We start from the raw sequence: 23749 nt of genomic DNA on the forward strand, positions 1-23749 counted from the left end.
GAATGTATGGAATTCTTAAGGAACTGGTCTCGGAACAGTTTGAAAAGCACCTTATTTTCATCCTGCCTCCATATACAGCCTCCAAAGGCAGCATTTTCCTGGTTTCGGACATGAAGCTATAAAATACCAGTTTCAGACGTAGCACCAGTTTCATGGTCATGCCTAAAAAATCTATTGCCCTCTTGTGGTCTGAGGTTTGTAACCACGAGAGCAACGCAAGAGCACACGCAATGTATGTACAACGGGACAACACGTTGGCCATGCGTTGGCCAAGCGCTCGCGTCTGCATACTTGCGTGAAGTAAGTTGGCCTTTACTCTTCTATGCACGTTCATGATGAGACTGCACAAGAGAAACAATTCAAGCAGCCCCCTCTGGACATGGGGCGTTCAAGATAAAATGCATTTTGTTTATCTAAAAACAGGTCCACCACAGTGACAGAAACAACAGAACACAACACAACTGCACACAAACCAGAGAACCGAACTACTAAAAGATGTCTCATGTGTTTGTAGTCGGAGAATAGATGCATTTCATTGCTCAGCTTTATTTGTTTGAAACAGAGTACTCAATCAAACTGAGAGAGATAGACAGAGTAGGCCGAAGGCAGCTACAGTCACACTGTGTCCTAACCTGACGGCAAACGACACATGATAAAAGGTATAATATCTATGTTAATCAGAGTTTTGGTCCTAACCAGCCGTGATGAGCGACAGTACATTCTGTTGATCGCTTGGTTTACTTTTTCGGCATCGCGGCGGGAAACTCCGCCTACTATGAACTGGCACCAGTCCAAAAACTTTCTCATAACAGTTTATTGAAGCTCTTGTGCAGTCTCATCAATGTGCAGAGGAAAGTAATGGTCGGTCAACAGTTTCACTAAATAATACATTCGATTTCTGATTGTTTCTCACCTCAAACCTCATCGTATGCGTTCATAACAACCATGAGTCTCATGGAATAATTTATTAGACTTCTGAATTATACTTTTGCATCTTTCTGAAGCTTGAATAGGTGGTCACCATAAACTGCCATTGTATGACATCACTGAGCACAATTTTTTTTCACAAAAGACCTTTTTCACACTCCGGGTTTTGGAACATGGAAGTAAACGATTGCAGGGTAAACTTCGACAGCAGTGAATGGGAGACCACAGAAAATATTATTTTCTCCAAGAGTAAAAGAAAAAAACCCACCATTATATTTTAATGACTTTCCAGAAGAGAAAAAAAATAGAGAGCGGTGGATTAAGACAGTCAGATGGGAGAAGATGCCAAATTTACTGTCACTCTCTCAGCAGCTGTAATCGAAACCCTTTCGCAGCTGTGGTAATTCATTTTTTTTTTAATAATTCCAGGGTAATATAACACAAAGCATAATGTTATAAACTTACACTCAATTAAAAAAAATGACACTGACTATCACCCCTGGAGTCTCGAGTTCGAATCCAGGGCGTGCTGAGTGACTCCAGCCAGGTCTCCTAAGCAACCAAATTGGCCTGGTTGCTAGGGAGGGTAGAGTCACATGGGGTAACATCCTCGTGGTCATGATTAGGGGTTCTCGCTCTCAATGGTGCGCGTGGTAAGTTGTGTGTGGATCACGGAGAGTAGCATGAGCCTCCACATGCTGTGAGTCTCCACGGTGTCATGCACAGTGAGCCACGTGATAAGATGTGCGGAATCAGAGGCAACTGAGACTTGTCCTCCACCACACAGACTGAGGTAACCACGCCACTACTAGGACCTACTAAGCATTCCAAATTAGGAGAAAAAGGGGCATAAAAATATATATATAAATATAATTTTAAAAAATTATCATATAAAGAATTTGCTAGATTTACACTACTAAATAAGGCGGAAACGCGTCATCACAGTCTGTGAAAAAGGTCTATTTCTCCTTTTGTGTTAAGAAAAAGAAAGAAAGTCAAAGGGGTTATAACAACACAGGGGTGAGTATAATAACCACTGAATTAAATAAATAAATAACCACTTGCATGATCTGAACAAAATAGGTGTCATTTTAAAGCCTAGAATTTGGACTTTGCAATGCATAAAGCAAAATGACCAGAACACAACATAAGGGTTAAGAAAGTTCTTATCCTTTACTTAAGATTGTTCTTAAGAAAAAGACCTAAAAGTTCATTTAATTCAAATAATAATAATAAAAAAAGTTTTTTAAAAATGTCGTAAATAACATCTTAAAGTTAGAATAGCCTGTTAAAGACGTCTTAAATCCCCAAAGGTTTGATGTACTGTGTGTTTGATTTGTTAGATGAATTTACTGGGTTGTTTCAAATGTGACTCGTTCTATCATGTTGAGCCAAAAGTCACAATGGGCTGTTTATGTAGAAATGTGATTTTAGACCAAAACCCGTTTTTGACTGTTTTGTGTTTTATGTAGTTTTAATTGTAAGCTTTCAAACCATGTAAATGCCATCATGAAATTAAAACAGTAAATTTTTCTTAATACCTAATTCTTACTGCTTCTTAATGTGGTGACCAATCATGCAATTAAATTCAAATGGATGCGCTGCATAGCGCTCTCTCTGAGAACTTCTTAAGAATTATTAAAGAATTGCACATTCTTAAGAACTTCTTATAATTTATCCTAAGAACTTTCTTATTTCTTTTCCTTAAGATCATTTTCATGGACATTTTCATTTTAGTAGCCCCTGGGGCTACTAATGGAACATTTGCAAGTTTAATCTCAATTAAAGGCAAAATCAGCATATCTTACATCATGTATATACGTTCCAGGTTATATTTCAACCCATAATCAAATGAAGAATAAAAGAACATATATTTACCATTTTCATCTCATTACTTGTATCTCATTACAGTAATATAATTTCTGAATATCTACACTCACTGACCACTTTATTTGGTACACTTGTAAATCTACTTATTCATGTGATTATCTAATCAGCCAATCGTGTGGCAACAATGTAATGCATAAAATCATGCAGATACGGGTCAGGAACTTCAGTTAATGTTAACATCAACCATCAGAATGGGGAAAAAATTTGATCTCAGTGATTTCGACCGTGGCATGATTGTTGATGACAGATGGGTTGGTTTGAGTATTTCTGTAATTGCTGATCTCCTGGGATTTTCACACACAATAGTCTCTAGAATTTACTCAGAATGATGTCAAAAACCATTTGACACCAATGAGAGAGGACAACGGAAATTGTCCCGACTGGTTTGAGCTGACAGAAAGGCTATGGTAACTCAGATAACCGCTCTGTGCAATTGTAGTGAGCAGAACAGCATCTCAGAATGCACAACATGTCGAACCTTGAGGCGGATGAGACCACATTGGGTTCCACTTCTGTCAGCCAAAAACAGAAAGCTGAGGCTGCAGTGGGACTACCATCTGTGTACCTTAGCAGAAATCCAGATTCCTCAGACCAGGCTATGTTTTTCCAGTCTTTAACTGTCCAATTTTGGTGAGCCTGTGCCCACTACAGCCTCAGCTTTCTGTTCTTGGCTGACAGAAGTGTCTGGCACCAACAATCATGCCACTGTCGCAATCACTGAAATCAAATTTTTTTCCTCATTCTGATGGTTGATGTGAACATTAACTGAAGCTCCTGACCCATATCTGCATGATTTTATGCACTGCACTGCCACATGATTGGCTGATTAGATAATCGCATGAATAAGTACTGTAGGTGTTCCTAATAAAGTGGTCACTGAGTGTATATGTTGCACTGGACTTAATTTATGCTGACTTTAATAAAAAATAAATAAAAAAAGAACCCTCAAAGGTCTGTACAGTAATGTGAATGAGATCACCGTTTGAAAAAGCTACCTGCTTCATTAGGTGTTTGAGTTGTCTTTGAAGCACACACAGCCTTTCCCATGAAACCAGACGGTGAGACAGCATCTGTCCATTTGTCCTCTTTGTGTTCAGATGATACAGAGAAAACATATTATTGCCAAATTATGCCTGATTCAATAAAAAACAATGGTTTAAAGCAAAGACTTATGTCTGAAAGAATGAGAAGACACTACCTGCAGACTGAATGTTTGGAGTGATATTACTTTCAAATGTCTCCATATTTCAAAGTTCAAAATTAATTTAGACTCATCTTTCCTTTTCTTTAAAAAAAGCATAAATCTGTGTTACAGTGAGGCACTTACAATGGAAGTGAATTTGGGCCAATTTTAAAATGTTAAAATACTAAATGTTTCAAATGTATAGCCACAAGCCATAAAGGACATGCATGTGATCATGAGTTTAGTGTGATAAAATCACTTACTAACCTTTTCTGTGTAAAGTTATAGCCAATTTTACAACTTTGTTGCCATGACGATGTAATGTCAACAAACCATAAAACCCTAAAATGACTGTAAAAATGACAATTTAAACAAATTAACAGCTCATATAATACACAAGTTTTAACAGAGGAATTCATGTAAGTGTTTTTATAAAAGTATAAGCTTCACATTTCTGTGTTTAAACCCACCAAAAATGGACCATTTCACTTCCAATGTAAGTGTCTCACTGTAACCTCAATCTTTGCTTATTTTAAAGGAGGAATGAGTCAAAAGGAATTTTTGTGGAAATCAACAATATATCACAAATGCTGTCGACTGAGCTTAACTTGTACTGAACCCAGAACATTCCTTTAACAAACTTGTGTCTTCAGTGCCAAAATGCTTAATAAGTGTTATTAGAAGAAATGGTGATGTTACACAGAGCTAAACACTCTGATGTCCAAACTTTGTTGAAGCGTATTACAATCATCTGATTTGAAATGAGTGTGTATATATAAAAAAAATAATTCACAAGGTAAAACATCACATAATGTATTGTTGTAGTGCTTTCAATATAGCATAAGGTGAATAGAATTTACAAATCACTCCTTGCTGTTTTTATTAGAATTTTCCATACTGTCCCAACTTTTTCGGTATTGGGGTTGTTTTACTGATTATATGTATTACTGATTTTAACCACCTCCTTCTTCACAGTTCACAGTTCAAGGTTCTGAGAGAAAATTAAAGGTTTAACAATGGTTTGGAACTACCTGAAGGCAAGACATGACCTGAAGTGTCCAGTAACATTTTTTTTGTGATGTCTGGTATGCGAGTCTGCGAGGATCCTACAACACATGAGGCTGATGAAATATCCCCATTGTCTTCAGCTGGAAAAGTACAGCAAAATAATCAATGGTTAAAGGTAATATAAGAGAAGCTTGTAGCATGTGTGTTCAAGAAACCCCCAAAAATATCTTAAAAAAAAAAAAAAAAAAATAAAATAAAATCTGAGGTTAATAATTCAACGGGCTGTTGGTAATTATTCATTAAATTATATATACTGTATTGATTACACTCATCTCTGCAAATTCCTTGGGAAAATGTTCGCCTAGATGGTTCTTTAGGTTTGAAGTGCTTCCTGCTTGAGCCGACCTTTTTTTTTTTTTTTTTTTTGCTACAAACCTTACAAACTGGGTAACTGAGAGGCAATGATGGTGCCTTGTGGGTCTTCAACATACCCATACTATACAGTGTGGACTTCAACCGCTTTGGTGGGGGAAATAAAGGTTCAGACTCCAACATGTTTGTGTGCTGTGCTCGCTTGTTAAAATGTAGTGACAGTTGAATTTACAAAGAGAAAGTCACAAAATAGAGAGATGTTAAATTACGTCAAGTTCATATAATGCTGTGTAAATGTAGTCGATTCGTTCTTAATTAAACAGATTTAAAACCGTTACATCCCTAGTTGTTATGTATGAACTCAAGGGTTTGAATATTACCTTTTCTCTTTGAGATCTCAGAAGAAATGTCAGGAGTGTTACTCAATATAAACACTACGTTTATTTCACGTTAATTCACTTTATTTAGTGCACAGCTAGGTTTCACTTAACCACCATTACCGTCACTCACATTCAGCACATGCACATCCTCAGGCACAACGTGCTGTATTGAATAGTGTATAAGCACCTTGTGACGAAGTGAACAGTGTAGAGGAGAAATAACATGTTAACAATCTCCCTATACTTTAAACAAAACAAAACCAAGGAAAATATAAATAAAAATGTTATATAAAAAACATATATAACAAAGCTCACAGTTACCACAACAAAACAGTTGTTGCATATGCAATTGAAAGTGATCAGTCTTATCAAATGTACCCCTTTTTTTTTTTTTTTTTTTTAGCTTAGTGTCCACAGTCCTTAACTGAGTGCTTTCAATAGCACCAGAGCTCCCTTTTTGGTAAGACAGTCAGCGAGTTGAGTTTTTGTGTCCGACCAGAGTACCTTCTTTATCTTTTTACTCTGTATGAGCTCCTTTATGCCGCTTATTTCCAGTCTAAGTCGTTTCTCAGTGACCTGTTTTGTTGACTTAAGGGCATCAAACAGAGAGTGATTGTCCGTCACACAGATCAAGGGAGGAGCATTCAGCTCAGCATTTCCAGTTGTGAGCTCTGAAAAGAGGGTAGCCAGAAAAATAGCATTATCTATTCCATCTGACAGGGCCAGAGTTTCCCCTGCCAGAGTACTCCTCACCACATGTCGAATTTTCTTGCCAACAGAGAGGAGAAAGCTTCCCTCCTTCTCCCATGAGACCAATCAATGTTCCCCCTTGTGTGTCCCCATCAGGGAGATTTCCAAGGGAAGCATCACTGAAAATGATAAAGTTCAGTGCATCACTGTTTCCCAAATGCTGAAACTTGAGAGTCATGTTTTCAGATTTAAGCTTTCTAATGACCTTATTTGTCTCGTGAATAGACTGGACTGTAGCATCTTTTATATTTGACGCTAAGCTGCTTGCATCACACATAATGTCTGGTCTGGTTTGTTTTGCAACCCACAGTATCTGGTCCTATTTTTGACCTAAGCTGCTCTTTTTCAGTCTCATTAAGAGAGGCATCTCTCTGCACTGCACGTGCCGCTTGCAGGCGAATAGGCTGTAGGTTTTCAATATAACTGTGCTGATGTACATGAACTACACCATTAATAGTAATAAAGTCCATTCCCACATAGCAGTAATTGTCATGTTCCTCACGTCCAACATGGAATGCAGACTTTAGTATGGGGATCACATCTGTTGAGAAGTTTTGTGAGCCTGCCCAAAGAAAATCATCAACATGATATGCGAGTACTCCAGTAACCTTACACTGTTCATCCAACCAATAAAATACTGCTGGATCTACTTGAGACAATCTTCCACCCATACTCAGCATGATTTCTTTTACCTTGTTATACCAATACAATGAAGCATCTGTAAGGCCATAAACACACTTGTTTAGTTTCCATAGAATATTTTCCTTTCCAGCTTCAGGAGGGGGCCAGACATAGATTTCTCTGGACAACTGCATACCTTGTAAGAAAGCAGATTTGATGTCCATAGAATGGACATGCCACTTATTTTGACAGATTACTGCTAATAATAGCCTCAGAGAATCGGAAGCACAGGTTGGGGAATCTTTCTGCAGCTCATGAATATTAAGCTCTTCAAAACCTCTAGCTACGAGTCGTGCTTTGGGCATGATACCATTAGGAGTTTCTTTGAGACTACAGAACCATCTGGTAGAGACACACTTTTGACCTGCATCATCGACTTCATTAAAAACATTGTTTTTGTACCAATTCATAATTTCATCCTGTTTGGCTGCATCAAATGAAATGTATTTTGTTATGAGTACATCAGTCTCCCTATCAGTTGATTCAGTGTTAAGATTTTCAACACATGACATATCCACTGACTCCTTTTAACCACCACTGCCATTAGGTTCAATATGTTGCAGATTAAACCAGTTTTTGTGTTTCCCAGAGGCTTTGCCTGCTCTGCCTAAAACCTTGGCTCTCTGTAGACCACCACCATCCTGTTTCATGAATGTTATGGTCTGTCCTGTTTTTATCTTCACACCAACAGAAGGAACAGGGTTACCACAAACATTGTGATCTGTTTCAGTTTGTGTTATACTAGGATGAACCACTTCTCCTGTATTCACCTCCCTGTTGCTGATGTTTTCCTGTTCGCTGTCTGTGTTTTCTTCATTATCTGAGCTTTCTGCTACATTGTTTAAGCTGCCTTTTTCACTTGCTGTCTCACTGTTGTCTTGTACAGTTTGCTTATCCTGAGCTTCCTGATCCTGTGTGTTTATCTTACAGATCCTGGATTGATGTACTCTAACAAGAGTCCCCCCATGTCTCACAAATACAACAGCTCCGTCTTGACCAATAACTACCCCTGGTCCCTTCCACTCAGGACAGTCTGCTCTTTTGTTATATACCTTGTCTCCTGTCACATACATGTCACCTGTGTGCCTGAGCTGCTTACGTAGTGCCCTTCTTATCCACTCAGAAGACTCTGCTTCAGTGAATGCTTTCCTTGAAACATGTAAAGCAGAAATGTGTTCTCCTACTCTAGCACTCATAGTGGTACCTTCTAAAGCAGGTAGTTTATCAACTAATACAGTTAGGATTCTGTCCAAACACTAATTGATATGGACTGTAGCCATGAACATTCAACATACTGTTCTTAGCCATGAGGGCCCAGTCAAGGGCAGTGTGCCAGTCACATCCATTTTTTCGTTTGACCTTCTGAATTCTCTCAGTGAGCATTTGATTGTCTCTCAAGTAGTCCGTTGCTCCAGGGACTGTATCCTGCTGTTGTTTCTGTCTCAATGTTAACATCTTCAGCCATGTCTCTGATCTCTTCGTTGTTGAATTCTCCACCATTGTCACTGTACAGCCTCTGGGGGGCGCCATGGACACTTATCCAAGTGTGAATGAAGGAGTTGACAATTTCAGAGGACTTCTTTGTTTTCACAATGTTTCCAGCGCTGAAACGTGTGAAGTGGTCGATGATGTGGAGATACCATATACCTGGCTCCAACTCGTGCAGATCCACCGCCACTGTCTCGTTATATTCCGAAGCTAAGGGCAGTCCCACAGCAGGCTTTGGCTTTGTCTTTATGTACTTCTGGCATATTTCACAGTCACATACTATTTGTTGTAAGATAGTAAAGCATTCTTTGTCATTATTTCCTGAACTGTGAATGAGCCTCTGTAGCCTATCTGCCAACGCGTGACCAAATGGTTTATGGAGCTTCAGAAGGACTTTGCGTTTTTCATCTGGAGACATATTATCTGTCATTTTTAGGACTTCCTCTTCAGTTTGGCCTTTTTTGTTTCTTTGTCTCTGATATCGACACAGTAATGTCCAGAACTAGTAAATTCAAGAGGAATGGATTGTTTGAACATCACTGCACTGTCCTTTGTCATGTCCAAAATAGTCCCTGCCTTCTTCAGGGACATTTTACTCAGCAGAAGTGGAATGTCAACCTTGACAACTTCAGTTTCAATTTGGCATTTTGTCAGTCCTATTTTAGCTGGTAGTTTCACATTTCTTGTGGAATATACCAAATTCCCATCTCCGAACCGAAATGGTCTGCAACTGGGAGTTTCTGTTTGCATCAGCTGGTTCACTTGATCTTGGGTGAGACCATCAGTATAGCTTTCCAGCCATTTCTCCCCACACACAGTACAGGTACAAGCAGTGTAAATAATGGCTGATTCAGTCATAAATATCTCTGTGTCTGACATGGCGGCCTTTGTAAACAATGTAATATTACATTCCTCTACATTTGCATCTTCAGTTATTCTTACTTGTTCAGTTTTCTTGTGGGGACAGTCTTTCGAGCAATGAAATGTACACTGGCAAATAGCACATCTGGATCTCTTACCGAACTTATCCAGTGGATTAGTCCCTGGTAATGGCTGCTTTAGTTGTCCAATTTGGAAAGCTGCGCTCCGTTTTCCTCTTCCTTGTGGTCTTTGTTCTTTGAAAAATGCCACGTCCTGGTTCACTTGTATTCCGTTCGACGAGCCTGTCGTTTTCCCTCCGAAAATCCTTTTTAGAGCCGACTTCATGGAGGAGAATTTCAACTCGGTGCAGGCCGTCAATGCTAGCTGTCTGCTTTTTTCGTCGAGACAGGCCATGTCTAATAGCTTAAAAGCCAGCACAGCATCAGGAAGCGTCATATTATACTTTTTCATCCAGTTGTATCAGTGTTCGAAATCAATTATGTAGTCCTCCATGGAAACTGAACTATTCTTGGTTATGCCATCAAAATAAGAATAGGCTTCATATGCACAATCTTTTTCCTCTTTTAGGAACACGCCGTCCAGCTTTGCCATCAACGTTGCCATACCGTTATCACTGTCCAAATCCTCCGCAGGTATTTCCATCGCCGTTTCACGGGCTCTCTCCTCAAGCCCCAAGGCGACAGCAAGGGCTTGCTTTTTTTTGGCGAGGTCGGTAATCCGCATCCAGATATTAACTTAATTTTTCCAACATTCGTATGGCCGGACTTCATCAAACTTCGGCGGAACTTTATAACTAGCTGCCATCCTTTAACCATCCTCTGCTACCATTGTTACTCAAAATAAACACTATGTTTATTTAGTTAATTCACTTTAATTAGTGCACAGCTAGGTTTCACTTAACCACCATTACCGTCACTCATATTCACCTCCGCACAGCGCATGCACATCCTCAGGCACAACGTGCCATACTGAATAGTGTATAAGCACCTTGTGCCGAAGTGAACAGTGTAGAGGAGAAATAACATGTTAACTAGGAGATCTGTGTTCTCCTGTTGTGGAAGTTAGTTTAGTTTAGAGGTTCCTCTGGGCAGATTTTGTCATCACAGGGTTTCTCAGAGAGTTTCACTGTAATGGTGTCAATCACAGGTTTATCAGAAGCATCTCTATTAATCAAACTCTTCTGGGTCTGGACTGACGTCTTCACAGAATCTGAAGCTGTTTCAACAGTACACTGAACCTCTGAAGCATCATCACGTGTTACTGAGATCCTCTGTCATTTGTGAAGAGGCTTCATCGTGTGTTGGTTCCTCTCTAATGCCGTTTTGGGTCACTGATGCATATGACATGGTCTCCATCTGAACAAAAGACAGATGCGGTAAACGTTCCGAATATGTGAAATTGAAAAAACCAAATCACATAATAAGTTTTTTTGTAATTAACATTTTTTATTGATTCAAAGAAAAAAACACAACAGAGAAAAACACAACGTATACATACCGAATCAACATTTAACCCTCATTAACATCCCTCCCCAAACACCAACTCCACCCTACCCCAAAGAGCACCCCTGTGGTCACATAACATAATACACACACACAAACAATAAAAAATAAATAAATAAAAATAAATAAATAAAATATATAATAAACATGCATAATTAAACTAAACGTCTCCCTCCTCATCCCTTCCCCTAGAGTCCTCCAAAACTGCCAAATACCTACCCCACTTCCTGAAAAATAAGTCCTCCAGCCCCAGCCTTCCATCTATCATTTTCTCATAAGCCGCCACCCTCCCCATCTCTGCACACCACTCCGGAAATGGTGGCGCTCCATCTGACTTCCATCCCCTTAAAATAATTTGTCTACCAATCAACACGCCAGTCAGAACCCAATTTTTTATATATTTGTCGCCCGAATTTTTAACTTCCCCATCGCCCAAATGCAAAGTCTGGGGCAAAGTAAAATTTGAGTGCCCAGAATGTCACGCAAATAATTCTGAATCTTTAACCAAAAATCTTGGATCTTAACTCACCCCAAAAAACATGGTTTGTGTCTCCAACTCCTGATTGGCATCGCCAGCAGGTGGGTGTGTCTTTAAGACCAAGCCTATATAATCTAGAGGGGGTCCAATAAAATCTTTGTAAAATCTTAAATTGCGTAAGGCGAACCCTTGCATCTCTAGATGCAGACTTGACATTTTTCAGAATCTTAGTCCACACTCCATCCTCCAATACCAAATTCAAATCTTTCTCCCATAATCTCTTAATAGAAGTTAAAGCTCCATCCCCCAGACTCTGAATTAACAGGGAGTAGTACACTGATGCCTCATGACCTTTTCCAAAAGCCACAATCACCTCTCCCAAAGCATCTGCCTCCTTGGGGGGGGGGGGGCTATTCCCAAAAATAGTACAAAGCAGGTGGCACAATTGTAAATACCTATAAAACTGAGGTCTGGGGATCCCAAAATGTTGGACCAAGTTTTCAAACGATCTCAACACTCCACTTTCATATAGGTCACCGAAGTGTAGCAACTCCCCCTCACAATCCACTCTGGCCAGCAGAAAGGGGACTTGCCAATACATAATCTTGGGTTCTGCCATATGCTCGAGGAAACATTTAAATAAGTGTCCAATTTAAACAATCTGGACACTTTAGTCCATACCAAGTGTAAATGCGAAATAACGGGGTGTAACTTTTTATTAATTTGATAGAGATGTTTTGTAATGGCGAAATAGGTGCCAGAATTGCCTGTTCAATCACAAATTTGTGTGGCAAAATTACATAACAGAAAATACTTTGTAAAATAAACCCCAGCCAATAGGAAGAATGAACACAAAAATGTGTAGATTCATTCACAGAACTGTCTCAAAGGTGTGATCTTCCACAAAACAAATTCCAGCTGATATAAAACCGTTCAGATTTGTTCAGTGAGCCGGCTGTTATGAGTTCAATGGAGGACGTAATCATTCCAATGTCCTGTAAAAATACTCAACAAAACAAACTACAGCCAGCAGGAGAAATAAGCACAAAGTACAAACAGATTAATCCACAGCTGTTCCAAAGGAGTGTTATTCAATAGAACAAGCTCCAGCCGCTAGGCAGAACCAATACAAAAAGAAACCGGCATCCCGGTTCCCCGGATAGTCGAGTCAATTCACTCGGAGGCCGCATAAAAGTAAATACCATGACTTACACAATCTGTCAACTTTATAAAAGACAAAAGATGTGTGAGCATGTAGATATTTTGCGGTCATCCGTAGTGTCCACTCTTAAACTGGTCGGGAACTTCAATGGAAAAGTAATCTTTCGTCAATGCAAAAGTTTCTTTAAGAAAAAGTGTTATTCACAAAACAAGCTCCAGCCACTTGGCGGAGCCAATGCAAAAAGCAAAAAGAAACCAAAATGATGCCCAGCTTCCTCAAAAGCCAGAGTAAGTACAGTGATTTGACCCACTCACATGAGAAACACCCAATGGTTTATTCACCCACTGATTCAATAAAAGACATTTCCTGATTGGGATATGTAAATACTTTGCGACCGTCCTTCGTTTCTATTCTCTGTTTGGCTGGAAACATTAGAGCAAAAGTGATCTTTCGCTGATGTAAGAGTTTCTTACATTCCTTGAACCGATCGCGTTTCTCTCTTGTCGAACTCGCAAAGCCCAGGAACAAGAAAATATTATGGTTCTTCCAAGAAAGCTTCCCTTTGCTCCTCGCTTGGCGCACCACCAGATCTTTATCGGATGATTTCAGAAATCTGGCCAGAATCGATCTGGGCCTATCTCCCTCAGCAAATCTGTGAGCTGGGACTCTGTGAGCTCGCTTGATTTCCAGCTTGTGGCCTGTTATGTCGAGCAGACTCGGGAAAAACTCGTCTAGGAATTTCACCATTTCTCTGCCCTCCTCATGCTCAGGAAATCCAACAATTCGAACATTATTCCTGCGGCTTCTATTCTCAAGATCTTCAAGCTTTTCAAGGAGATGTTCCAAATCAACTTTGGTCACGGGTGGATTAGCGGTTAATTCCCTCTCCGAAGATTCCAAAAAATCGATTCGTCTCTCAACATCAGTCACTCTTGTAACTAACTCAGAGAATTTTATTTCCATCGCCGTAATCGATCGACGTATTACAGCGAGATCCTCCAAGTCAGCAAGAATCTTCGTCAACATCACCGACATGTTGGAAAACTGACGATGGATCACCTCTCCCGCCATGCCATCCAAATCGAGTCCCTAGTCTGTAGGCCTGTCGGGGCTTTCATCCTGAACATGTAAGTGTCTTTTAATGTCTCCAGAGACCGAGGATTTTGACTTCTTTGCCATGTTTTGCGTCAAAGAGCAAATGTGTAACTGGGTGTATCAAATTTCACCAGATTATAACATGAAAATAATTTAAAATTTTGCAAAGTGCACAGAGCTTGTCGCTCACACGTCTGCTTCTTGCGTGACCTCCAAAATCACATCATTTAAGTAAGTTATAGCAATGCCCTAGCAATCACCCAGAATGTGCCAGGAACCATTTAGAACACATTAGCAACTACACAGCAATAGACTGAAACCACAAGAGCACCTTAGCAACTGCAAAGCAACATGCTAAAAAAAACAATCAATATGGGTAAAATAACATTTTCATCAAATAACATTTTTAATCAAATTAATTACACAATACTATATGCTGATAATTGTTTGATTTAATCATATATATCAATATTTGCTGAGAAAGCTCCTCTAATAGCAATTATTCAATTTAATAATTAAATAATTATAAATAGATATATTTAAATATTGCAAATATAATACCTTATATATTATAAAATAATAATTCAAATGCACTTCCTTATTGTGGCAGACAAGTAAAGCATTGAGAAGACAATACATAATGTGGCTATAGAAGGCAATACTGTATTTTGTTCACTTCCATATTTTGGAACATAAACCTATCATTGGCCCACAGTCCACTGCAATCCAAGTGAATTGGAGAAATTGGAATGCTCAATGAAGAAAAGGAAGTTCCAACTTACAGGTAAGTTCCAACTTGAGAAGGTGTATGTGCGTTAGCTTAAACAGCCTGAAAAATAGACTTTTTTTATTTTTTTACTTGTATAGCACTTTTCACAACAGACGTTGTTTCAAAGCAACTGTACATTAAATTATGCTATAACAGAAAATAAAGCTGTAATGTATTGGTCATCATTGTGCTATATGATAAAAATGTGATTGTAGATTGTGCCTTAATAAGTATATTATAATTTTATTTAGACCCCCAGTGAGCCAGCCATGGCGACTTTTGCAAGGAACAAAAAACTCAATCAGATGATTGTTAATGGATAAAAATAATCTTTGGAGAATCAATGCTCACTTTGGGGGCCAGTTCCCCTCTGGCTAAACAACATGAATATAATGCCAATATTAGTTATTTATGTGTACAACTCATGGTTTTAATTAGTAAACTAAGTAAGTGTTAGGGGCCAATGTTAATTATAACATAACAATGTTATGTTTAGTGTGATCTACACCAATAAATCAGCTAAAAGAAGCACAATTTATGAAACCATCGTTGTCAGAGTTAACTGCTGCTGTTTTTTGACACGGGGGGCCTGGGTAGCTCAGCGAGTATTGACGCTGACTACCACCCCTGGATTCGCAAGTTCGAATCCAGGGCATGCTGAGTGATTCCAGCCAGGTCTCCTAAGCAACCAAATTGGCCCGGTTGCTAGGGAGGGTAGAGTCACATGGGGTAACCTCCTTGTGGTCGCTACAATGTGTGTTTCTCACTCTCTGTGAGGCACGTGGCAAGTTGTGCATGGATGCCGCAGAGAACAACGTCTCCACAGTAACACGCTCAACAAGCCACGTGATAAGATGCGCGGACTTACGGTCTCAGATGTGGAGGCAACTGAGATTCGTCCTCCACCACCCAGATTGAGGCGAGTCACTATGCCACCACGAGGACTTAGAGCACATTGGGAATAGGGCATTCCAAATTGTTCTTTGACCATAGTCTTGACAAACCATTTAGGAGATTCCTGTCTTTCGCAATGCATTCAAGAGCTGTACATTAATGTCACTTATTTACATAGAAAATAGCTGCCCATCCTACAAGGGAGCATTCCAAAGATAGCCGCCAAGTGAACTTCATTACCTTGAAAGGTGCTAAGTTTGGAATGACATACCACCCATTCTACACTTACTAATTCTGTTATATTTGTATATGGCAGAAATAGTAAGAGTAATATGGTAGGATGGCATTCTGAACTTGGCCAGGGACTTTGTTTTAGTTTGAATTTTGTACAGCTGTAGATTGCCTAAGTTGGCACGCTGAGTTTTGCTTACTGGCCCCCTGCTGAGATCAGGTACTTCAAGCTTGAATTGTTCCTATGGTAGGAATATTCCTTACTAAGATCCAGGGTCATGATTAATAATATTGTATTGATTGATTATACTTTAAACAGTATATTAGAGTTTTCAATCAGTTATCAGTTGGTTTTTTTGATCAGATTAATTCCATGATGTTCCAATTATGAACCAATTTAACTGCATACCACTATTTACTGAGAATATATGATTATTTATAATTATGTATAATTATTTAGATAAGTATAAATACAATATAGTAATCATAATTCAGATAATTCACCAATTTTAAATCATATACATGCTGTTTACTGTGGCACCAAACAAGTAAAGCATTTAGACAAACAAAAAGTTGCTTTAAAAGTTTTTTTTTTTTTTTTTTTTTCATATCCTTAAACACTGAACAACGCATTATTGGCCAATATCCATCTGTGCTATTTTTAATTGTTGGTATATGGTATAAGTAGTGGTGGTGGCGGCGGCGTAGTGGGCTAAAGCACAGAACTGGTAAGCAGAAGGTTGCCGGTTCTATCCCTACAGCCACCATCATTGCAAAAGCAAGGCACTTAACTCCAGGTTGCTCCAGGGCAATTGTCCCTGCAATAAGTGGACTGTAAGTCGCTATGGATAAAAGCATCTGCCAAATGCATAAATGTAAATCCAAACGTGTCTTCTGGATTGTCTTGATCTGGTTGCATCGTATCTCACTAGTTTTCAGCATCTCTTGAAATAAGCGCTTTAGGATGCTGTGTCAAGTTTTAAACTTTTAAAAACACGTCTCCAGATCCCTGAATTCTGTTGGCTTGGTCCAGCTCTGTTTGAGCGCAAGCACGGGAATGAGGCTGTGAGAAAGAGATCTACTGCCTTTTCAATCGATTTGTACTGTTGTTTAAAATGTTTTCAACAAAAAAACTCTAGTAAGTACAAGTTCTGAAAATTAGACGTGATCTAGAAGCTTTACATGGCTTTATACAGTGCATACCCTTGAAATGACTGCAAGTCTATCCCTCACAGCCTTGATTTTATTCCCATCAAAAATCAAGTATGGAGCTACCGTAAACAAGACCTTGAGCCAGCAGAATATTTTTTGTTTGTTAGCAATCAAGAAAAAACTGAAATACATGTAAATAAAATGTCAATCATACTCACTAATTCAGAAGATTACAGTAATGAATTGAATTTCACAATCACTACCTGAGTGAGAGCATGTGTTTGCTGTGTCTTTATCTTCTCCTCCTGTAATCATCTCGAGACTCTTAATGCAGGTCTGTCTCAGACAGGTTCCCGATGGACAATTTTGATGAAGAACATTCAGTGCCAATATATTTGCCACTTCTTGATCTTCCTCAGAAACCTCATCATGTTCAGACGGTATTTTCAGCCAGTTAACAGTAAACTCATTTTTCTCAGTAGAAGATGACTCCAAAACACAGGAAGACACACTAGTCATTTCATCATCATAACTCTCCTGTTGAGATGCTGATGTGACGGATAATTGTGTATATTCAGTGCTCTCCACATCTGTCTTGAATGCAGAAATTTCTCGTAGAATGAGAGAGTCCACATAAACAGGGGATCCGTAATGCTTAACGTTTGTTGAAAGTACTGCAGGCAACATCTGACAGATCACATCTGACTCCTCTGAGAAGGTCATTTCTGTCTCAGAAGTTTGCTTGAAAACATCGGTTGACACCTCATCCAAAGCATGTCTGCCTGGTATATCTCCTGTTGTATAAACTTCAGGAAACATATCTACATGTTCCTCAGGTCTCTCAGCATCTGTTGTAGATGGTATCTTTACTTTATTTGCACCTGCAAAGGTAGAACAGCTGTCACATTCAAAAACAGGTATAGCTGGAAAGTATTTCTCCATGCTCAACAATGATATCCTCAAGAGAGTCACTTTGTACCACAACCAACACATCTAAATGATCAGCATCTTGTCCTGTTGGAGCTATATTGGACACTGTAGAATCAACCGAACTGCTGGCTGCAGTATTTTTATTTAGGTCTTCTGGGGTGCAACCTTCTATAGCAGGATAGTCTATGTTTGAATCAAGCTCAACATTTGAAGGATTGCTTCTCTGGGTAACAGTCAGGGCTTCCTCTATCGGATAACTCAAAGAAGTCAAATCTTGAAGGGCCTTAGGAAGAAACAAATCAACACCACAAGGTACTACGAATGGAACATGTTCTCCTGGTCTCTCCACACCTGTGGTAGATATCTTAACCATAATAGCACTTGAAACGAATGCAGAAGGAGAAGTGCGGTCACAGTGAAAGACAGTCGCACTTGGAAGGTTTTCCTTATTCTTGACCATGGTGTGTTCAAGAGGGGCACTTTGGACCCCAACCAACATTGCTCTAACTCATACATACCTTGTGTTAATGAAGCTCCAGTGTCACTACTACTGGCTGCTGTATTTTGAGTCAGATCCTCTAAACAGTCTCCTGTGCAGCCTTCGGTAGCAGTTTGGTTAATGTTCAAATCAAGCTCAACAGCCACAGGTTTGGTTCTCTGGGTAAAAGTCAATGCTGCATCCATCAAATGAGCACTTACAGAAGTCAAATCGCTGAAAGTCATGGAGTGAAAGGTCACCTGTTCTTCTGCTCCAGCAGGTAACATCTGTGTACAAATGTCCTCAACAGAAGCTGGTTTATCCAATGTTTGGTGCAACTCTATTTGTAGTAGGAAACAGATCAGTGTCAATTTGACATTTCTCAGAGATTATGGCATATTACTCATGAAAAAGCACAAATACAAACCTGGAAATCAACACCGAAAAAAAATTTATAATAATAGCAGAACTATAAATTACACTGCCAAGGAGTCAAAAAGCCAATTGTATTTAAATTATTTTATACAATTTAAATTATTTTACATATTCTTTATTGTGAACCTTGGCATGCCCATTAGGAATGAGCAATTATATAAGTAGAAGACAAAAGCTACTTTTCCACCACTGGGTTGAATGGTTCTTGTTGCGGAACTGTGCCTGTCTGTTTGGAGCTGCGAAATAAGGATTAAACTGGACTGACTGAGCAAGTGACCAATCGTGAGTCGCCACATACTAAAGCATTCCACCAGCACAGTTGAGCACGGTTAGCTAAGTCAAGTGTAAATGCTACTGGAACCGTTATTCACCATGCTCAGAACTGTTTGGCCCAATGGTGGAAAAGAGGCCAAATATATATTGTTGATTTACCTCGATTCTTTTGAAACAGACACACCACTTCTTTAGTGTCCATCTTAGAGAACTCTGGAGGAAAAGTTCAAGAAACCATGTGTTCACATTTATTGCACTTATACAGAAGTGTAAATACTCAGGATAAAAGCCAAAAATGTATTAGTTACTAAACCTAAGAGTTACTGACAATTTACTTCTTTAAACCTGAAATGTGTCATTTTTGTGCCACTAGCTGCACCAAATGGAATGGCAAAAATAAACATTGTTTTCAAAACAGCTTTCTGAATACACCCCCGTCTCTCATTGATCAACCAAACTGGTAGTCCCACCCCCAACTCACGTGATTGGTCGAGTCAATGTTGTTGTGTCTCATGAGATGGGTCGCTCAAAATAAACAGGAATTTTCATAGCATCACAGAGAGTGTTTACAGTTGACAAGAAAATTAACCTATGAATGGATTACTTAAATGAACGAATGAATGAACGTTACATTTATATAGCGCTGTTCTGACACTACACTCAAAGCGCTTTACACAGTGAACAGGGACTCTCCTCAACCACCACCAGTGTGCAGCATCCACCTGGATGATGCGACGGCAGCCATAGTGCACCAGTACGCTCACCACACACTACCACTAGTTGGTGGAGAGGAGAGAGTGGACTGATATAGCCAATTAATGGATGGGGATTATTAGGAGGCCATGATTGAAAAGGTCCAGGGAATTTGGCCAGGACACCAGGGTTTCACCCCTACTCTTTTACGAGAAGGGCCCTGGGATTTTTAATGACCACAGAGTCAGGACCTTGTTTTAATGTCTCATTCGAAGGACGGTGCCTTTATACAGTATAGTGTCCCCATCACTATACTGGGGCATTAGGACCCACACAGACTGCAGGATGAGCACCCCCTGGCCTCCCTGATACCTTAGTTGTATCAGCATATTAAGCTAAGATAAGAGAAAGTGTTACACACTTCAGCTTTAAGTAATTCTTGCATTCTTCAGGAATTAGATAACAATAAAATATTTGGCTTAGAAATTGATTGCCGAGGCACCAGCTCCACTAGTTCAAGAAACTGATGTTAAGGATTTAGTTAAATCATTCTTTAAACTTAAGGATTTCCCAACAAAACAAATCCTTGGTGTTTTGGCACATCAGCACCAAGTATTAGTTACTGGACACTGCAGTGGTTATGCAAGAAAATTGAATATCATTAGAAGACAGAAGCAGACAGACATTCAAAAATGGTCTCTTTTGTGTAATCTGAAATGGCAACCAGTGGTCATCTCCCAGGGTATCAACTGTTACATCTACACCTGCTCCACTTTGCATTTCTCCATCACATCATTTTGATTTTACTTTCCTTACAGGGGACTCTCCTCAACCACCACCAGTGTGCAGCATCCACCTTTGACTGATCTGATCAACTTGAAAATTATCTTAATGTCTCTGTATTTGATCAGATCGCAGCAGTATTGATTAATAAAGTGAGATGTGTGTTTGTGTGATCTTACTGTGTCTATATTTGACCAGATCGCAGCAGTATTGATTAATGAAGTGAGGGATATGGCTCGGGTTTTCTATGATTGTAGCTCGACACACAGACTCCAGCAGTGTTTTGAGTCCATAGGGAATGATCACTGTCTCTGGACACTTAAATACAGAACTACTGGACGACATCTATTAAGTAAATGAGAATAACAGCAAACAATCACTTTGAGTTAACTTACAACTGTGATTCCTTGCTCTTGGCAACAGTTACACAAGTGCATTTAGATTTTGATTGGTTATTTGTATTTGTATGGCCTAATATTTTATCTGTTATAGGCTACCTGTTAGCTAAAAAAATTGCAGTAAACAGAAAAATGTGCTGTGCTTGCTTTATCATTTCTGGTGGTAAACAATACACATTTATGTCAAGATGTCATAGATTTTAAGAGTAACTCCAAATGACTATTAGGCTATTTAGTTTTTCTCTACAAAAGAGTTAGCCCAATACAATTTAACGTGCAGCAATGAAAATGTTCCATAACAGCGTTTGTACAGTTTCCCATCCCAGAGAGGTTTCATGAAAATGAAAAATAACTCACCTTAAAAGATCTGACAATGAACTGGATTTATTATTTCTCTTTAAAGTGTGTCTTTGTCGTTGGATATGTTGATGTATTAAGGCACGTCGTGTGTATGTTTGATCGCTTTAAATCAAAACAATCACACAAATCAAATCAACGGCGTCAAGCATTTGCAAGTTTCGGCGACACACACACACACACACACACAAATTAATTATAATTTAAAATTACGATATAGAAAAAAAAAATCTAAATATTGCAAGTGTTCAGCTGCGTTTCGATACTTTGGTACGGACATGACGTAATGACCTATTCCGCAAGCTGTTAACGAAACTTAATTCGTTCAAAAACGCCTGGTCAGGCACTTTTAGCAGGCCTTTAACTCGCTCGTGCACACTCAGAACCTTTAATACATTTAATAATAGTACTCATACAGAACATAACTTTATAACAGGTTATTATTTTAAAATAATGTAGGCTACAGATAGATATTCCTCATAAAATTCGTATGTTCTTTGTGCTGTCCTTACAATACGTCAGGGGTCATTTATTGTTCAGTTTGTTAAAGGAATATTCCGGGTTCAATACAAGTGGACAGCATTTCTTGCATAATGTTGATTACCACAAAATTAATTTCGACTTGTCTGTTCTTTTCTTAAAAAATAAAAAAGTCGAGGTGACAGTGAGGCACTTATAATGGAAGTTAATGTAGCCAATTTCTAGAGGGTTTAAAATTAGAAATACGAAGCTTAACATTTTATAAAAGCACTTGCATTAATTCTTCTGTTAAAACTTGTGTATTATCTGAGCTGTAAAGTTGTTTAAATAATCGTTTTTACAGTCATTTTAGGGTTTGTTGACATTACAGCACTGTAGTAAAACGTAGTAATAAAATTGCCTGTAAAAGGTTAGCATGTGATTTTATCACACTAAAATCATGTTAACATGCATATTGTTTATATTTTGTGGCAATACTTTTGAAAAAGTGAGTATTTTAATGTTTATGGTTAGGCCCCCATTCACTTCTATTGTTAGTGCCTCACTGTAACAGATTTTTTGATATATATATATATATTTTTTTTTTTTTTGTTTTTGTTTTTTTTTTATTTTTATTTTTTTGTTTTTTTAAAGAAAAGTAGGGGCAAATTTTCAAAAGTTCAAATTTGTGTTTGTTGTAATCAATTTTACGCCACAAATATTGTCGATTGAGCTTAACTTGTATTGAACCCGGAATATTCCTTTAAGTATTTATAGTGAAATCAAATAAATCTTGTACAGTCATGGTTTAGTTGTCAAACTGCAGATGTTTTAGACATTGTGTTTTGCATTTCAGAACCAGCTGATAGTAGTGCCCCCCAAACCCATAAAAATGTAACAAATATACCAATAAGGTCAAGTAATTCACTACTATAATGAACTTACTGCATTCAATTATAGTCCAAATTACTACTAATTGTATTTATGAAAATGTAACATAAAATGCTGGCTTCAAAGGAGCAAATAAAGACAATTAAAAATGTTGGGACAGTTATCTTTTTATTACTGTATTTTGAGTGATCTGTTAAAAGCATTGTGGAGTATGTGGCTGTGTAGTGTAGTGGACCGTACACTGAACTCTAGAATGGCAAGTAGTGGGTTCAAATTCATCCTGGGGCGACATGATCTGTGCTTGCTCTGTGAGTATAACATCTGTTAGTACATCTGTCCACCTTGCCTTTGTCACCTTCAAACTGTTGATTTACACAAAAGTTCAGAGAGCGTCCGGTGATTTGGGGAGTTTGAAGTTGAATGTGTTTAAGAACAGCTCGCTGGCTGCTGGGACAGTGGACGCTCACGTCAGATGGCAGTTTCGGTGTTTGTAACACAGAGCGGGTGAGCAGCACACTACAGGAACATCACAAGTACCCTTCCCGCCGAAACTGTTCCTGTAAGATATCCCTGTACTCATCAAAACCTCCATCAACACGCTGGACTCGCCCGCTCTCACACACCCAGAGCTCCTTACACACCAGCCGGATCAGACGCTCATCGTGGGACACCAGAACCACACCACCCTGATACCGAGAGACAGACACCAGTCAAGAAGAACACTGTTAACACATTCCTCCGACTTTCTGTTTGTAAGAGATTCATTATGGTTGATATATTATGTTTTCAATTAAATTACATTTAATTGTGAATATAAAAACTAATAACCTATTAAACATTTGAAAACTTGAAAAGCAAATGTTTCTCTTACTTTGAATGTGTTGAGGGCTTTTGCGAGGGCCTCAATCGTCTCCATATCCAGATGATTTGTTGGTTCATCCAGAATGTAGAAGTTGGGGCTGTAAATGAGAGTCAAACCATGTGTGAGGTTCAGATGGTGTAAATGAGGGCTAGAAGGCTTAAATGAAAGTCAGAGGGCAGAAATGAGAGTCAAGTGCCATACAAAAAGTATCAGACAACATAAATGAGTGTGATATGGCATAAATTGGAGCCGGAGGGTACAAATGATGTGCAGATGATATAAATGAGGGTCAGCTGGTGTGAAAGATGGTCAGAGGGCGTAAATAGCCGCTTTTCCACTATCAGGC

The 23749-nt window shown here is 38.9% G+C and overlaps 2 protein-coding genes across 4 annotated transcripts in view; both read right to left on the reverse strand.

The window, feature by feature from the left end:
- LOC127440759 (uncharacterized) overlaps positions 1-21501 on the reverse strand; it is a 28138-nt gene extending 6637 nt beyond the window's left edge. The window contains exons 1-8 of one of the 3 annotated variants that reach the window (XM_051697606.1): positions 21192-21501; positions 20616-20781; positions 19120-19173; positions 18513-18592; positions 18293-18431; positions 17108-17725; positions 5032-5148; positions 3813-3902 (exon numbers count right to left, since the gene is read on the reverse strand). In XM_051697606.1, the coding sequence (XP_051553566.1) occupies positions 3813-3902; positions 5032-5148; positions 17108-17725; positions 18293-18431; positions 18513-18592; positions 19120-19173; positions 20616-20781 (1264 nt within the window). In that variant the 5' untranslated portion in view covers positions 21192-21501. Of the gene's footprint in view, positions 1-3812; positions 3903-5031; positions 5149-17107; positions 17726-18292; positions 18593-19119; positions 19174-20615; positions 20782-21191 lie in introns of all 3 variants that reach the window. The other 2 variants (XM_051697605.1, XM_051697604.1) reach the window with 2 other exon arrangements.
- A 1190-nt stretch (positions 21502-22691) lies between these two features.
- abcf3 (ATP-binding cassette, sub-family F (GCN20), member 3) overlaps positions 22692-23749 on the reverse strand; it is a 34406-nt gene continuing 33348 nt past the window's right edge. Inside the window, exons 20-21 of the mRNA XM_051697535.1 lie at positions 23413-23500; positions 22692-23227 (exon numbers count right to left, since the gene is read on the reverse strand). Coding sequence (XP_051553495.1) covers positions 23069-23227; positions 23413-23500 — 247 coding nt within the window. The 3' untranslated portion in view covers positions 22692-23068. The remainder of the gene's footprint in view (positions 23228-23412; positions 23501-23749) is intronic.

The sequence above is a fragment of the Myxocyprinus asiaticus genome, chromosome 5, assembly GCF_019703515.2.
Source record: "Myxocyprinus asiaticus isolate MX2 ecotype Aquarium Trade chromosome 5, UBuf_Myxa_2, whole genome shotgun sequence".
Lineage (NCBI taxonomy): Eukaryota > Metazoa > Chordata > Actinopteri > Cypriniformes > Catostomidae > Myxocyprinus > Myxocyprinus asiaticus.